The 18,082-nt window shown below is 37.0% G+C and overlaps 1 protein-coding gene across 7 annotated transcripts in view; it reads right to left on the reverse strand.

Annotated features, from left to right (window-relative positions):
• Positions 1 to 18,082, reverse strand: part of LOC114050135 (signal-induced proliferation-associated 1-like protein 2) — a 257,408-nt gene that overhangs the window by 94,596 nt on the left and 144,730 nt on the right. For all 7 annotated transcript variants that reach the window (XM_027871717.1, XM_027871715.1, XM_027871714.1 and 4 more), the window contains exons 4-5: positions 4,962 to 5,095; positions 2,880 to 3,068 (exon numbers count right to left, since the gene is read on the reverse strand). In XM_027871717.1, coding sequence (XP_027727518.1) covers positions 2,880 to 3,068; positions 4,962 to 5,095 — 323 coding nt within the window. The remainder of the gene's footprint in view (positions 1 to 2,879; positions 3,069 to 4,961; positions 5,096 to 18,082) is intronic.

An 18,082-nucleotide genomic window follows, 5' to 3' on the forward strand; every position in this document is an offset into this window, starting at 1 on the left:
GTAGTGAACTTAAATAGCTATCTTTAAAAGTAACTTTTAAAGTAGATTTTTTTAAAAAAACTAAAATGAAAGTAACTGATAAACCATGGTATAAATACATTTTATACTGCAGACATATACACACATAGGTACATATACATAAACATAATTTTTAGCAGAATGAGGTGGACGCATTAGATGTTTTATTCTGGGTGGGGAGGACAGGGCATGACAGTAGATGTTTTATTCTGGGTTGGGAGGACAGGGCATGCAAACTTCTTCCATAAATAAAACAAAACATGTTGCACTGGCCAGAGATATACTATGCTAGATCATGTCATCCCAAGGAACACGAAAATTCATAGACCTTCAAGCAAAGAAAAATTTTCAAAGTTCTTAAAGAACAAACCAATTATTACACAGAAGGCTTTTAAGTATCTCACGCCAATACTACGTGAGTCTTACAAATATCTCAAAAGAAAAAGCACATTAAACTCATCTAACCCAATAAGTAGTATTTCTCTACTTCAAAACTAAGCCTTATGTTCAACAATAATTCCTTGAATTTAGAGCTATAGTAGAGTAATCCTCAGAAATGCTTTGATTATCAAGTTCAAAGTTTCTGTGCTTAACCACCACAAAATAGTTGGGTACCTTTATCCTAAGCTGCTACACAAAAGATCCCACCACTTTTGATATTAACCTCGGTTCTTTACTGCAGTAGCTAGCCCAATAACATCTCATTTCCAAAGGAGAAAATCAACTAGACCAAATGGTCAAATGTTGTGCTTTTAATACCCTGAAGGGCAGACCATGTGATATCAAGCAGAGGCACAGGGACCCCATGATTCATAGATGGGGAAAGTGCAACTATCTCTAGAACTCTGCTACTACAGCCAACAAGAACACAAGCACACACTCTGAGGCATAAAAATCAGTGTGGCTTCTGTTACTTTGGACACTTTAAAAAGTGCCTTTAGAAAGCTGAGCATAAATCTGCTAGGCAGAAAAATGGGACACAGAATCTAAGATACAAACCTTAAGTACTGTACATAGCTTCTCCTGAGACATCAAATTATATTCAACAATGTCCTAAAAGACTGTTTCAGACTTATGCACATGTCGGACAAAAGGGAAACATATTTCATTATTCCCACTTTGTTAAAATACTTCACTCAATTGTTTCATGGAAGTTTTGTACAATTTAGATGATTAACAATGGCAGAGAAACAAGAAAAAGAAATAACAATAAAGTTCTCTAATAGCAGTATTTATAAGGCACTCAGATACTCATCTAAAGTAGTCCTTCAGTGTTTGAGTAACAAATAGGTTTGTTTTTGAAAGCTAAGTTACCTTCTTGACCTCAACAGATCACAGTGTTGATTCACTCTGAATCTTAAGGTGCCTGCATCTAGTTTGCTCATGCTAAATTGTTAACTCGTTAGTCCAATTAGAATAATCAGTTTTAGAAATTCAGCCCATTTAAAACACCAAACATTCTGTGGTCCCAAAATTAGCTCTACTGTACCACACATGAATAAAGGAGTGTCAAATCATGAATATGACTTATTCTAACATGAAAGTGCATAAGTAACATTACTTGTTTATCCTCTCATAGAAATTCTCAAAATACCACTGTAATCTTTTATGCTGCATAAATTTTACAAAAAGAAGACAAATAATTAAAAATATCTTGAATACTTAGGCTAATACTTCAGATATATAAGGTGCCTAGTCTGGGACATTGAAACCAGCCACCTCTCCTTTCTCACTATCACCAATCTAGGCTCTCTTTACCTCTCCCAGGAACTATTACAAAAGCTTCCTGACTGGCTTCCAGTCTCTTCATTCCTTCTGACTACCACTGAATGCTTAATCTTAAGCCTACCTTCCCCTTTTTAGTTTCAATGCTTTGGCTTTCTTTTTCATGGCTCCTTTGAGTTCCCTGCAGCCCCAGAACCAAGGGCAGATTCTGACAGATTCTGGCCTTGACCACCCTGCAGGGTCACCAGAAGGCCTCTCTAGCCTCTGCATCCTCTATTCTCCTACATGTATGGACACACGAAATCTTCTTCAACCTCACTAGCTTGGATAGGGCCTCTTCCTCAAATGAACGCCTATTTAAATATATTCATGCTTTTATAGAACTGAAAACAACAACAACGATAGTGGTACCTAGCATTAGGTATAAGCATTTTAGTTAGAAAGTATTTTACAAATATTATCTCATTTTGTCCTCACAACAACTCTAGGAGGGAGGTACTATTATTATACACATTTTACAGATTAGGAAATTAAGGCTGAGAGGGATTAAGTGGCTTGTCCAGGATCACACAGTTAGTAAGTGTCAGGCAAGAGTCAAACTCAGGTCTTCCTAAGTCCAGTTTCTGTTCTCTATACCATGCACCGCCTAAATTCATGGAGGGAGAAAAAAAGACCATTGTATTTTTGTCTTTGCAGTCTCAGCACCTAGCATGGTAATACTGTACATCACAGATGAGCGTCTATACTGTTCACCAAATTAAATGTGTGCGTTTGCATCAGCTTCCTGAGATCAGTGTTTGGCACTGTCATTAATTTTCCCATTCCTCTCCAACACACTTCCTTATACATAGTGGGCAAAAATTTAATGAATGAATTTAAGAAAGTAAATCAATAAGATCAGTACTTCAAGGCACTAACCACATTCTCAACAGTGGAAACAACTGGCTGATCTCCCAACATTCTGTATGAAGGGACGTATGTCCCCCTGCAACAGTTGGTGTCCTAGACTGTGATGGCAGTGTATTCATATATTAAAATGAAAAAAAATATTTAGGAGGAGCCAGGAGGGGGGAGGGAAGAGAGAAGGGAGTCTGAAAAACCTAGAGATAGAAAAACAAACCTCGTGAATGACTTACCCCTTGTTCATCAAGCTTGAGTAACTGTTCCGAGACTTTGGGGGAGTTCAAAGCCTGCCGTAGGCACTGAATGCTCAGCTCAGGGATAACATACTCGAGAACCTCTTTGAGAGGCAGCCCTCGTGCTGTGCCATGTCTCGCGGTGGAAGGTATGGCATCTTCTAAAATTGCTCCTCGAAGCGTTGTAAGCTATGGGGGGGAAAGCGCGAGACTTCATTGAATATTTATAGCAATAACACTTGGCCAGCCATCATTTTTAAAGTATATTTTAGTCTTACATACACATCAAAAGTGTTGGAGGAGAAAGGCTGTTATTATTTGGAAGGGGACAACAGTGTGTAAAGTATCTCCCAGTTCCTTTTCCCCACCGCACCCCCCCATAACAAGAGAAAAGCCAACCACCAAAACAGCACATTAAGACAGCAATAGCAAACGTCCAAGGAGAATAAGTCAGGCTAATCAGTAGTGGCAGGCAGGAGAGATGAAGAGGGAGGTGGAGGAGAGCTGGTCTAGTCGCAGCTCTGTGCTTCCATTCCTGAAGCACCTGGGGCAACTGCCAAGCATGCCCCCTCCTTTATCTTTCTCCCTCGTCTTCATTTTCTCAGAATCCTTTCCTAGTTTTAGGACTGCTTGAGATTTCCAATGGCACCTACTAGCTGGTTACACACAGAGCTAAAGGGATTAGTGAAACCTATCTCATAAAATCTGATCTCAAACACACAATAATACCTGTATTTTAAACTAATCTCTAATCTGAATATATCGTCTTGTTATAATGCAACATAATGGAAAGAGTACTAGACTGGGAGTCAGGAGAACTGAACTGCAACTTCCTGTCTCAGGTACAAACTAGCTATGTGACTGTGGACAAGTTACCTAAACTTTCTTTACTTAAATTTCATTTGTAAAATGACAGGATTGCATTAGATGACTCCTAAAACCCCTAAATAGCCCTGCGAATCTAATAATATGTAGAGGACAGGGAATGGGTTTATATGATCTCACTGACACAGGGAACTCCAGATGAGGTAGCAGCCCTCATCTACTAATGCAGGTCGGCCCTTTTACTGAAACATCACCTTAGAGAGTTGCCTAGGGAACAGAGAGGTTAAGGATTTTGCCCAGGGTCCAAAAGCCAATAGGGATCAAAGGCCATATCTTCAACCCATGTCTTCCCGGTTCCAAGGCCAGTTCTCAACTATGCTGTTTCTCAATAATATACGTGTCACTTATAATATGAGTCCTTTTAAAAAAAGCTCTATCTTATGAACATAGGAAGGCTTAGAACAATGGGGACCCAAAATATATAGTGTGGCAACATGTCCATGTACTAATGCTGCATGTGACTATGAAATAACACCACAAAACCATTTCACATTTAGATTTTGAAATTTAGCTCAGTCTGTTCCAAAATCACATCCTTAAAATTAAATTAAATTAAATAGATCTCAGATTCTCCTGTGAAAATAGGACCCAATGCAAGGACCAGGTCTAATACATAATTAATAAATACAAACAAAACCCACTCTAAGACTATTATACGGTACTATTTCTATAGTAATCTCAGTAAGAATTACTAAAAGCATGAGACTTATTTGGGGTCTTACATAAAAATATATAACTGGAATGACTGCTCTGGCAAAACCCTCTGAGAATATGGTTTTCATATTGTGGGCTACCTATTTTCATCTGCTGTGATTTAAAGTCATCTTAATCTGGGTTTTGCATATATCCTGTCTCTTCAGCATGTCCCAAATCCCTCTGCCTTTTGTTCTGTCCTACCACATAAGCCAGCAATCAAAATCATTGTTCCTTAACACCCACGGAGTTATACACATGCAATAGTTGTTAAAATAATTCCTTTCAACTACTGTGTGAGATAGGTGAATAGTGTAACAGAGACATGTGTAAGCACAAAATCTTTGAATAATTTAAGAATAGAGAGGAACTAAAATTCAAGAGCACCAGAATTCCCTTTGTGTTAAAGGCCTAAGAGGTTCTTATCTTTGTTTTTCATTTTGTTTAAAAAAAAAAAAAAACAAACCTCTCACCCCAAGGATAATAAATGGAGAGCAGAAATACCTCACTGGTCCTGAAAGCTACCCGATAGTTGAATTGGGACCCTTCTTTTTCCTTAGTTTCTTCAAGCTTCTCTCTCCGGATGCTTACTGCAACAGGGCCCAGATTTTCATCTATTCCAAAGTAGTTTTGGTGCTCTGGAATAGAAGAGAGCAGGTGTTCAAAAGAAACCAAAAAGAATGAAGATGCAGACCACTGGGCGTCGTTCATCCAGTCTCTGCAGCCAGCATCCTCTTTGGTAGTCCTGGGTACACAATGGCTTTCCAACATGCAAAAGATTAAGTTCCTGGGCTTATGGCACAGATATACAAACACAAACTACCTGCAACTTCCTTCCTAGGAAGCAAGAAATCAACTCGAGTACCTCAACCAATTCTTTTTTATTGGGATTTAAAATTGAAGTTCAGTATATCATTCACCATTAACAGGAACCCCATATTCCAAAGATTTAAGAACAGACAAAAATAATGAATAAAAAATTTTCATCACAAGAAGTTTAAAGTAAAGAGTGACGAAATTATCTACAATGTAGTAAAATGAATTAAGTCGACCTCGTTATGACCAGTCCTCTCTTTGGCAGAAATTGCTAGACCATTAAGTCTCTGAATCACAAAATCTTATTCTGGAAGGGATTTTTAAGAGTCAGCATTTCCAACCTCCCTCCAGGGCAGGAACCACCTCTATAGCATTCCTGGTAAATGGTTATCTAATCTCGCTCTGAACATTACCTGGGAAAGAGAGTTTACCTCAAGGAAGCCACCTCAAGATAGCCTCTTGCATTTTCAGAGAGCTTTAATAAATTAGAATGTTCCCTCCTGTATTGCAATTCAACCGTTTCATTAAAAACCCATTCAGGACTCATTTGATACAAGGCTTCATGATGATGGGTACTCAGCATACGAAGATGAAATAACTTAGTGTTTCACCTAAAGGAGCTTTCAATCTAAGAGGATAAGATAGGTGACCCAAACAACTAGGATACAGGGCACATGCAGTAAGTACAGAGAAGATGTATAAAGAGCTTTAATTAATGTGAGAAGAGAGAAATCACTTTTTTCTGCTTTGGGGTGAGGGGAATTGGGAAAGGTTACATAGCAAGTGTCACATGAGCTGGGCCTTAAAAAGGGAACTCAAAAATGGGGATATGATAGGAGCAGGTAGAGGAGACTGAATTCACCATAATACCTGAAGGGCAGGTCTAGTTTTGCTGAAGTGCAAAGCATATGAAGTAGTCTGAAATAAATCTGTGAAGAGAGCCTCGAATCAAATTCTGCAGAGCTATGAACGCCAGGGTAAGAAGTTGGTCCTTTATGTGGTATAAGCAGTGGAGAGCCATTGAAGGTTTTCAGGCAGAGGAACTACCCAATCAATACATTAAACAGGTAGCATTATGAAGGATGGACTGGAGAAGGGAAAGAAAAGCACTAGTTGGATGTAATATACCCAGGAAATAAGAGAACCTAAAGGCTACCTTCCTGTACCTTCAACTCATCAGTCCTGTAGGAAGCAGAAACATGGTCTCGTCTGTCTTCGACACCACAGCCTCTGAAACATTCAAAGGCAAGGATCATCTTTTCCCTAAGACATTTTTTGTCCAGGTTTAATATCCTCAGTTTTCTCTATTGTTTCTCATTTTCTATAATTTCCAAATCCTCTCCATCCTGATCAACCTCCTCTAAGTACATTTTAGTTTGTTAATATGTGTCCCTCTTAAAATGTGTTACAGAAAAATCAGCAAGGTATTCCAGATTTGGTTCGTCTATGACAAAACACAGTGAGACCATTATCATCTCAGCTCATAACGAATTTATAGTCAATTAAAACCCTCAATTTTTTATTCATTATTTTTGTCTGTTCTTAAAGTTTTAGAATATGAGGTGCCTGTTAATGGCGAATGATATACTGAACTTCAATTTTAAATCCCAATAAAAAAGAATTGGTTGAGGGACTCTAGCTGATTCCTTATATATATGAACGAACTGAAAAACCTAAGTGTAGAACTTCACATTTACACATGCTGAATTTTTTCTTATCTTTCTATCATTCCAACTGAGATTTTTTTAATGAAAAAAAAACTGGGAAAACTGGATTATTTTGAAGATAATACCTGTTACAAAATTTCCTGGTTATGCTAATGGTTTTCCTGCCTCAGTCTTTGAAGGAATGATTTAAATTATTAAGAAAATAGAAACAAAGGATTCATTCTAGCAAAATAACATCACACTGATTCAAGCAGATATTATTTGTGGCAGCTAATGAATAAAGCCTAGAAATTCTTAAAAAGCAATTAATTTACTTACTTAATTCCTTCAACAAAGAGGGATTAATATTGGCATTATTTTCTAGCAATGAAATTATACTTGGATACAAGAGCCATGTAACTTACTTCAAGAACTGAAAAACAAATTACCTACTTACTAAAGGTTTGGCCTTATATAGTATACAACCCAAAAGTCCTTTTAAAAAAATGGATGAAGGGCCAAGATGGTAGAGGAAAGGCAGGAACTCACCCAAACTCCCCTCCAAACAATTTTAAAGTAACACCTTAAATAGAATTCTGGAATGGCAGAGCCAACAAAAGTTCAAAGTGAAATAATTTTCTAGATTATGACAACTTAGGAGGTTGGCAGGAAATGTCTGTCACGCCAGGATGGTGGTTGGGCCCAGAGCACAGCTCAGGCTGCACCGGGGCAATGCCAACAGAAGGCCTTGGAGGCAGCTGCATCAATGGCAGCATCAGCTTCAGGATCTCTCAGTCCATAGACAGTAAGGAAGTCAAACAACTGGTCAGAAAGATTACAGGGGACCCCTTGCTGATGCTGGGTTCAGGACCTTGTTGTATTGCCCATACAGTGTCAGGCTGCACTGTTAGCACTAGTCTTTGCAGCTACAAGGTAGCAGGGGGCACTGATCACAGTTCTAAGATGGAGAAGAATGCTTATAGTCACTTACTAGGGAGCAGGGGGGCCTGGTCTCAGCTCCAAGACAGAAAGGAGCACTAGCACTTGTGGCCACAGGAGAGTAAAGGCCTGAGTCACAGTCACAGGGCCAATAGAAGTGATAGCGCATGTGGCCTAAAGGCAAAAAGGTCCCTTCCTGGGTAAAGTTCAAAGCACAGTCCAGGAGAGCAATGACCATATCTCTCCTTAGATCATACCACTTTGGAAGCATTGAAAACTTACAGATTTCCCCAAAATAGCTCTGAAAACAACAGCATGAAAAACCTGAAGCTTAGGACAGTGACCCCTAACTGTCTTCTCCCTCCAGAGGAGTCTAACTTTAACATAAAGTTAAAAGTCAAGAAATAAATTGGAAAATTAAGCAAAGAACAACAACAACAAAAAAAAAGAACCTGACCCTAAAAAGTTATTTTGATAACAGGGAAGATCAAGACACATCAGAAAAAAATGACATAAAAGTCACAAGCAAAGCCTCAAAAAAAAAAAAAAAAAGAATTGGAATTGAATTGGAAATAAGCCTAACATGAATTCCTGGAAGAACTCAAAAAATTTTAAAAATCAGAGAGGTACAGGAAAAATTGGGAAAAGATATGAGAGTGATGCAAGAAAATTATGAAAAGAGAATTAATAGCTTGGTTAAAAAAACAAAAAAATACTGATGCTTATAAAACAGAATTGATCAAATAGTAAAAGAGGCATGAAAATCTATTGAAGAGAAGAATTCTTTAAAAAGCAGAACTGGTGAAAGGAAAAAAAGAGGTAAAAAAAATTCACTGAAGAAAAGAACTCCTTAAAAAGTAGAACTGCAGGGGCAGCTAGGTGGTGCAGTAGATAGAGCTCTGGCCCTTGGAGTCAGGAGGACCTGAGTTCAAATCCAGCCTCAAACACTTGATACTTACTAATTGTGTGACCCTGGGCAAGTCACTTAACCCCAGTTGCCTCACCAAAAAGCAAAAAACAAAAAAGTAGAATTGGTTAAATGGGAAAAGTGGTACAAAAGCTCACTAAAGAAAAATAATTCCTTAAAAATTAGAAGTGGGCAAGCGGAAGCTAATGACTCCACAGGACACCAAGAAACAATAAAAGAAAGTCAAAAGAATGGGAGGAAAAGGAAGAAAATATAAAATATATTATTGGAAAAACAAGTGATATGGAAAATAAATTGAGGGGTAATTTAAAAATTACTGTACCACCTGAAAGCCATGATCAAGAATAGAGCCTAGACATCATATTTCAAGAAATTATCAAGGAAAACTGAGCTGATAACGTAGTATCAGAGGGTCAGATAGAAACTGAAAGAATCCACGGATCACCTTCTGAAAGAAATCCCAAAATGAAAACTCCCAGGAATATTATACCCAAATTCCAGAGCACCCAGATCAAGGAGAAAATAAGTCGACAGAAAGAAACCCTTCGAATACCATAAGATCACACAAGATTTAGCAACTTCCACATTAAAGGAATGGAGGGCTTGGAACATAACATTCCAAAAGGCAAAAGAGGTAGGATTACAACCAAGAATAATCTACCCAGCAAGACTGAGTATAATCCTTTAGGGGAAGAAAACTGATATTTAATGAAATAGAGGACTTTCAAACATTTCTAACGAAAAGACCAGAGCAGAATAGAAAATTCAACTTCCAAATGCAAGACTCAAAAGAAGCATAATAAGGTAAACAGGAAAGAGAAATCAAATCATAAGGGATTAAATGAGGTTAAACTGTTCACATTTCTATATGGGAAGATGATAGTTATAACTCCTAAGAACTTTATCATTATTATACAAGTTAGAAGAAGCATACATAGACAGAGGGCATGGGTGTGAGTTGAGAATGATGGAATGATTTTAAAAAAATTTAAGGGGTGAGGAAAAGAGATGCACTGGGAGAAGGGGGAAGACAGAAGGACAAGGAAAATTATCTTACATAAAAGAGTTGTTAAAGGAAGAGCTTTCACAGTGAAGGAGGAAATGGGGAGGGGGGTGACAGGTAATGTTTATACCTTACTTTCACTGGAATTGGCTCAAAAAAGGAATAACATACACAATCACTTAGGTATAGAAATCTATCTTACCCTGTAGGGTATATCCAAGTGAATATGTATGTTATTCCTTCTTTGAGTCAATTCCAATGAAAGTAAGGTTCAAGCATTGCCAGTCACTAGAGAGCACAAGAATAAAGGGAGCTTACCTTAAAATGAAAAATAGTATCTACCGAAAATTAGCAGCAAGCTTTATCTGTAATCAAGATAAGCTAAAAGCCTTCCCAATAAAATCAAGGTGGAGCAAGGATGCCTATTATTCACCATTACTATTCAATGCTAGCTATAGCAATAAGGCAAGAAAAAGAAATTGAAGAAATTAGATCAGGCAATGAAGAAACAAAACTATTAATTTTTGTTGATGATATGATAGCACACTTAGAACATCCTAGAGAATAAAATGAAAAAACTAGTTCAAATAATTAACAACTTTAGCAAAGTTGCAGAATAGAAAATAAATCCACATAAAATCATTCTCATTTCTCTGTATTACCAACAAAATCCAGCAGGAAGAGATAGAAAGAGAAATTCCATTTAAAATAACTGTCGACAATATACAATACCTGGGAGTTTGCCTGCCAGGACAAACCCAGGAACTACATGAACACAATTACAAAAAACTTTTCACACAAATAAAGTCAGACCTAAATAACAAGAGAAAGACTAATTGTTCATGGGTAGGCTGAGCCAATATAACAAAAATGACAATTATACTTAAATTAATTTACTTATTCAATACCACACCAAACTACCAAACTACCAAAAATTAGTTTATGAAGTTAGAAAAAAATGACAAAATTCATCTGGAAGAAAAAAGTTCAAGAATATTAAAAGAATCAGTGAAAAAAAAGTGAAAGAACATAGCCTAGCAGTACTAGATCTCAAACTGCATTAAAAAGTGGTAATCATCAAAATAATCTAGGTTTTTTTAATGTTTTTATTTAGTCAATTTCAGTCTGTCTGGTTTTTTTTTTCTTTGCAAAGATAGTGGAGTAGTTTTGCCATTTCTTTTTTCAGTTCATCACACAGACGAGAAAGTGAGGTAAACGGGGTTCAGTGACTTGCCCAAGGTCACACACCTCGTAAGTGTCTGAGGTCAGATTTGTACCCATGAAGATGAGTCTTACTGATTCCAAGCTCAGTGATCTATCAACTATGACATTTAGCTACCTTTAAAAATAATCTGGTATTGACTAAGAAATAGGGTGGTGGATAAATGAAAAAGATTAAGTATACAATAAAAAGTAGAAAATGATGATAGTAATTTAATGTTTTATCAACCCACAGATTCAAGTTTTGGGGACAAGGACTCACTATTTGACAAAAATTTCTAGGAAAACTAGAAAGCTGCTTGGTAGAAGCTAAGTATAGACCAACATCTCGCACCATTTACCAAGAAAAGGTAAAAATGAGCACACGATTTAGACATAAAGGGTGATATCATAAGCAAATTAGAAGAGAAAAAGGATAATTTTGATTTTATTAAATTAAAAAGGTTTTGCACAAACAAAACCAGTACAGCCAAGATTAGAAGGAAAGCAAGAAATCTGTGTGTGGGGGGGGGGGGTTAGAGCAAATTTCTCTGAGAAATTCTCAAATATATAGAGAACTGAGTCAAGTTTATAAGAATAAGTCACTCCCCATTGTTAAATGGTCAAAATATATGAACAGGCAGCTTTCAGAAGCAGAAATCAAAGCTATCAGTAGTTATTTTAAAATGCTCTAAATCACTATTGATCAGATAAATGCAAAAAAAAAACACCCATCAGATTGGTTAATATGACAGAAAAGGAAATTGATAAATGTTGGAAAAGATGTGGGAAAATTGGAACACTAATGTACTATTGGTGGAGTTGTCCAAAGAGCAATCAAACTTCTGATCCAACAAAACCACTTACTAGGTCTGTATCCCAAAGGGATCATAAAAAAGGGAAAAGGGTCTACATGTACCAAAAAAAAAAATTATGGCAGCTCTTTTTGTAATGACAAAGATGGAGGGGATGCCTATCAATTGGGGAATGACTGAACAAGTTGTGGGATATGATTGTGATGGAACACTATTTTGCTTTAAGAAATGACATGCAGGATGCTTTCAGAAAACCTGGAAAGACTTATATGAATTGATGCAAAGTGAAGTAAGCAGAGCCAGAAGAAAATTATTGCACATGGTAGCAGCAATATTGTATGATGGTCAACTGTGAATAACTTAGCTATTCTGAACAATACAATGATCCAAAACAAATTCCAAAGAACTTAAGATGAAAAATGCTACCCAAAAAAAGAAATGGTGGAGTCTGAACACATATCATGACATACTAAGGACATAGTTTCTTTATTTTTCCTGTTCTTTTTTGTCTGTTTTCATTTGCAACATGGTTAATATGGAAATATGTATAATCTATAGCAAATTGCTTGCCTTCTCAATGAGGGAGTAGCAGAACAAAGAAGGGAGAGAACAAAAAAAAACTCAAAAATTTTTACATGTAATTGAAAAAAAAAAGATTTTTAAGTTTAAAAAAAATGCATAAGGGCTACTCCAGAGCCTATGATGAATTGTCAAGAGTGTTCATGTGCTTCTTGCATAAATGAATGCAAATTAAATTTGGAAGTAACAAGGGAAGGAAAAAAATGAGACAGGGCTGGGGTCTAATTGTTATCTTTTACCACTAAGATTACTTGCATCTTTAAAACAATTAGGATTCAAAATTTTAACAAATACATTAAAAACAGAGAATTATATAGACCTAAAAGTCATTCAATGATTTTTTAATGGACATTTTAAGAATGTACTAAATGACCACTTAGTATATGACTACATTCAGTTATTGTGGGAATACCTTTCTTGAACAATCAGCTTGAACCATATCTTCAGGGAAATTAACATACATGCATGTCTGAGTGTTCATCCCGAGTTGGATACGTTAAGAATATAATGGAGAAACAGAAAATCATACATACAATGACTATAACAATGTAAATAATAATAAAAAAAAAACCAAATGCAACAGCACTGATTGTAGTGTAATTATACTAACCAATCCAGGTCAAAGGGAAAATTTTTAAAATGCATCTCCCTCCTTCTCTGTATAGATGAAACTCGACAAAGTTCTGGAATATTACAAATATTGTCAGACAGTTAAGTATTGGTTCACTAAAACTGCTTTTTCCTCCTCTTTCTTTTATAATTTTTGTTAGAAGTTGTGGCTTGCTGAATAAAGAAGGAAAGGATGTATCAGAATATAAAAGTGATATAAAAGCACTAGATAACGACAAAAAGAAGATTTTAAAAAATTAGCTGTAAAAAGAAAATACACTGGAATTTTCTGCAATCAGGATTTGAACTATGTGATTACACTATATGTGAGAGTGCCTTATAATGAGGTGCTTTGAACACTTCATTACCTAAATCCATTTGGACCAGGGCCCAAGAAAGTCTTTATTTACACCAAATTCTTCTTTCTCTATCTAGCTAATTGTGTTCTAGTATGGTTTTAGTGTAGTTCTACTAGTGATATTCCCCAGGAAGAATAAAAAGACCTATAAGAGCTGACATTTATTTGGAGATTTAAAATTTATAAAGCACTTTGTATATATTATCTCAGTTAATCCTTTTAAGAACCCTATGAGACAGATAATATTGTGCCTATTTCATAGGTGGGAAAATGTGACTTGCCCATGGTCACAAAACTAGTCCAAGCCAGGATGTAAACCCAGGTTTTCTTAGATTCCAAGTCCAACAGGAGATCTACTTGTTAAAGCTGACAAACAGGTGCATTTCATTTCATGTATACTTAGAGCTTGATTAAATAGTTATTTGTAGATTATTATTAGCTTAGGCAGCTGGTGGCTCAGTGGATAGAGAGCTGGGCCTAGAGTCAGAAGACCTGAATTCAAATCCAGCCTCAGACACTTACTAATTGTGTGATCTTGTAAGCAAGCCTCAGTTTCCTCAAGTATAATATGGGGATAATAATAGTACTTACATCATAGGTTGTTGTGAAGATCAAATATTTGTAAAAAGCACTTAACTTTTTAGCACAGGCCCTGGCACATAAGACTCTATATGAATGTGTACTCCCTTTCCCTTCCCCCTTAACAGGCTTAGTCATTTTCTATTTAAAGGTTTTGAAGCTGAGTTATAAAACAGTTAAATTGCTTATGGCTTCGACTGGGTGAGGTTTGAGAAATTATACATAGTGGGAAAAAAGATTCTGACAGTCAATTTCGAAGGTGTCTATAAGGGTTCAGTATATAATATGTGTGAAATTACAGTACAGTAATTTATTATGTAATGGTAACACAACCTTTTATATTCTTTCCTAAATATTAAGAGGCAGCATATGCTTCTCATTCCTTATTTCCCAATGCCCAGAAGCAATTTACATTACCACAAACTCTCAACTGCCTTCATCATTAGAGGGTTCCCTTAGCACAGACAATCTAAGACAAGAAACCCTTGTGGGTCTTCCTCTGACCTTCTACTTCCTAAACAGCCTTAGCCAATGCCACCACCACCCAAATACTTCTTGGGATGGTAGGATACTGTCCAAAAATGACTTTAATTTACCCTTATCAGGAAGTGGCTATAATAGAATGTAGAAAATGAAATTAGACTTAGGAGACAGAGAACCACTTCTGAAGGGAGGGGGAAACTGATCAGGACACATATGGCTTACCTGTGAGATGATGGTCCAATAATAATTCATTTACTCCAAGAACTACTTACTGAGCAGCATCAACTATCTAGAAAAGAGTCAGGACCTAAAATTATGTAAAATAAATGGCACAAAGTATAGACCAACATTTTAAATCATATGGGCAGCTAGGTGGTACAAAATATACAGTGTGGGACCTGAGGTCAGGAAGACCTGAGTTCAAATCCCACCTGCAGACATTTGTTAACTTTACAACCCTGGGCAAGTCATTAACTGCTCTCAGACTCAGTTTTTTCATCTTTAAAATGCAGACAACAAAACCTACTTCACAGGGCTTCAATGAGGGTCAAATGAGATAAAGTAGGTAAATTACTTTGCAAACCTTAAAGCAATGTTGAAATGCTAACTAGCATGCCATCAATGAGCTCCAAATGCATAAGCCACCTAAATCTGAAAGGTCAAATTAAAACAAAATCAGGAGATCTGAAGGTGCTACCTTTCCAAACTATGGCTAAGGGGTGAATTTTTAAATAAAGAATAGAGTCAGTTATGAAATAAGATGATTTCAATTGCATAAAGTTTAAAAACTTTGGATGATCAAAATCAATGCAGCCAGAATAAGAGAATTATGAGGGGAGTGGAGAAATCTTTGTATCCAGTTGCTCCGATGAAAGTCTTATTTTCAAAGTATCTAGGGAATTGACATAAATACACAAAACCAAGAGCCATTCACCAACAGATAAGAGATCAAAGCATACAATATTCACCCCATATGAAAAAAATGCTCCTAATCACTAATAAAAAATGCAAATTATAATTCTCTGCTAGGGAAAAGAGAGCCAACATGTATTGAAAATAGGGGATATTAACATGCCTACACAGCCTAATTATTACACTATTATCCATGCAATGTAAAGAATTCCAATTACGTTGGCTAATCAATTTTAGGAAGACATAATATAGAATGAGAGGGAATGCGTTGGTTATAATCTTTATCACTGAAAAGAGTAGCCAGATGAAATAGAACTAAGATGGATCAAAATTCTGATGCTGAAACTTTAGTTGTCTGCAAAATTAACTTCTGTGGAATAGTTAATTCTTAATCATACTCGATAATGGGAACATCACTGTATTTCTATTCTGTTCTCACTCCTGTCCCCAGCTATCTTATAGGGATGAAAATATATGGATAGTCTTCATCTTCTTGGCACTTGGATTACAGTCTGATCACGATAATTGAAGGAAAAAAGGCTACAAAGTTTTATGCTTCCGTAGCTGTTTTCTATGAGAGCTGCGCAAGTTTTCGACTCCACTAAAGAATACAAGACGTTAACTGAATCTCTCGCAAACTCCAATTTTGCTGCTAAGTAATGCCACACTTACTCAAGCATTTATACAGGATCTCTCCATACACTGTTTAAAAAGTGAATGCTGCCTACACCTTCCCCAGCATCTTCATAAGAGAGGTTAACCCTTTAGGAACATCTTTCACAAAAGATCAATTCGTTGATCTGTACTGCAAGAACCTTTCTCCAGGTGGAGATGATAAGAAAGGATGATAAGACAGACTTAATCTGGATCTGTGCATTTAGACCCCCTGCCCACCTAAAGCTCTTCTTTCCTTCAAGCAGATGATGTCCATCAAATTTTTGAGGACAAAAGGAATCAAATCTTTCTGAAACAGAATGGAAGTTTCCATATAGGCATACCATGAAATGAGTGTTGAGATGCTGAATGAAGGTCCATAAATTATGCAAATATAACATGAAAAGGTAACAAAGACTGTTAACAGAGCCAATCTAAAGGCTACAGCTACATCTGAATGGCCACTTTCAAACAAAGCCAAGAGACAGACTATAAGCTTCTGAAGCACAGGAACTACTTCTTTTGTCTTTATGGTGTTGTTATCATTAGTCCTTCTTTTTCAAAGAAAACCAATAACATCACCTGTGATGTCTTGACTAGCAAGGGAGCTGGATTTAAGTAAGGCAGAACTAAGTCAGTCTCACACTCTCCTTTGTCTTTATGCTCCCCAGCCAAGTCAACAATTCAATCAACACTTGTAAAATGCAAGGAAAGGTGCTTAGGCTGCAGGGATACAACCATCACTAACCTCAAGAAGTTTGCATTGCACTGGTGGGGGGCAGGGAGAAGGGGAGAATGCAACAGGTACAAAGATAAGTCAACAGAAAGTGACATCTAGGGAAGGAGAACACTAATAACTGGAGGAAATCAGCAAAGATTTCATATTGCAAGTGGTGACTGAGCTCAGACTGAAAAGAAACCAGAGATTCCAAAACGTGAAGGTGAAGAAGAAACAGATTAATTACAGGCAGGGGGGAGATAGAGGGCGCTGAGATAGCCCAAGATCTTGAAAGAGCAGAGAGGAGAGAAAATGTCCAGTTTGAGAACCAGCTAATAGGATGGTTTGGCTAGAACCTGGAGTGTATGAAAGGGAATAACATGGAATCAATATGGAATCTATATAAGTCAGATTGTGACTAACTTTAAAATTGCAGGTTGAAGAGTGGGGAGGGGGAGAGGGGGTGGGCAGGTATGTATTTGTATGCGTGTACGTGTGCATACCACACACATAACACTGTAGGCAATGAGGATAATTAGATTAAAAATCACATGGGCAGGCCTGCTTTAGAGGGCTATTAATCTGGCAGCTGGGAACAGGATGGATTACAGAAGGGAGAAGAGGAAGACCACAATTAAGAAGCTACTGCAGTAGTCCAAATAAAAGGTGATAAAAGCCTGAACTAGGGAGATAGCTGGATGGAGGGTGAGAGAGGATAGAGACACTATAAAGGTGGAATTTTAAAGTTTTAGTGATATGGGAGCAAATGGGGAAGGAGAGCAAAGAGTCAAGGCAAAGAGTCAAATAACGTTAAAGTTGTAAATCTCAGTGACCAGGATGGCAGTGGATTCAAAAACAGGGAAGTTCGGAGAAAGGTGGAGTTTTAGAGGCAGATTAGTTCTGTTTAGACACGTTGAATTTTAGATGCTAAAAGGACAAACAAGAGATTTCTAGGTTGGTGGTATAGGCATGACATTCAATGGAAATTAGGGCTAGTTATGTAGATTTGGGAGTTACCTGTATAGAAACAGTTAAACTCAAGGGAGAAATGAGGTCACCAAAAAGAGAAAGGAAAAGAAAAGAAAAATGTCAGAATTCAGCGCCTTCAAAGCCACCTGTGTTTAATGGGTGGGAGGCGAATGATGATCTCGCAAAAAATACTGAGAAGCATTCAGACAGATGAGAAAATCAAAAGGGATAAATGTCACAGAAGCCAAAGAAATATACCACCAAAGTGGAAGGGGATGGTAAACAGTGTCAAAAGCTGTCCAGAGGCCAAGGATAATGAGGACTGAGAAAGTCATTGGATTTAGCAGTTACGAAATCACTTGTTAACCTTGGAAGGACTACGTTGTGTTGTGGCAGTGAAACTGAGGTTTCAAGACA

This window comes from Vombatus ursinus, unplaced genomic scaffold, assembly GCF_900497805.2.
Source record: "Vombatus ursinus unplaced genomic scaffold, bare-nosed wombat genome assembly UNPS02014798.1, whole genome shotgun sequence".
Lineage (NCBI taxonomy): Eukaryota > Metazoa > Chordata > Mammalia > Diprotodontia > Vombatidae > Vombatus > Vombatus ursinus.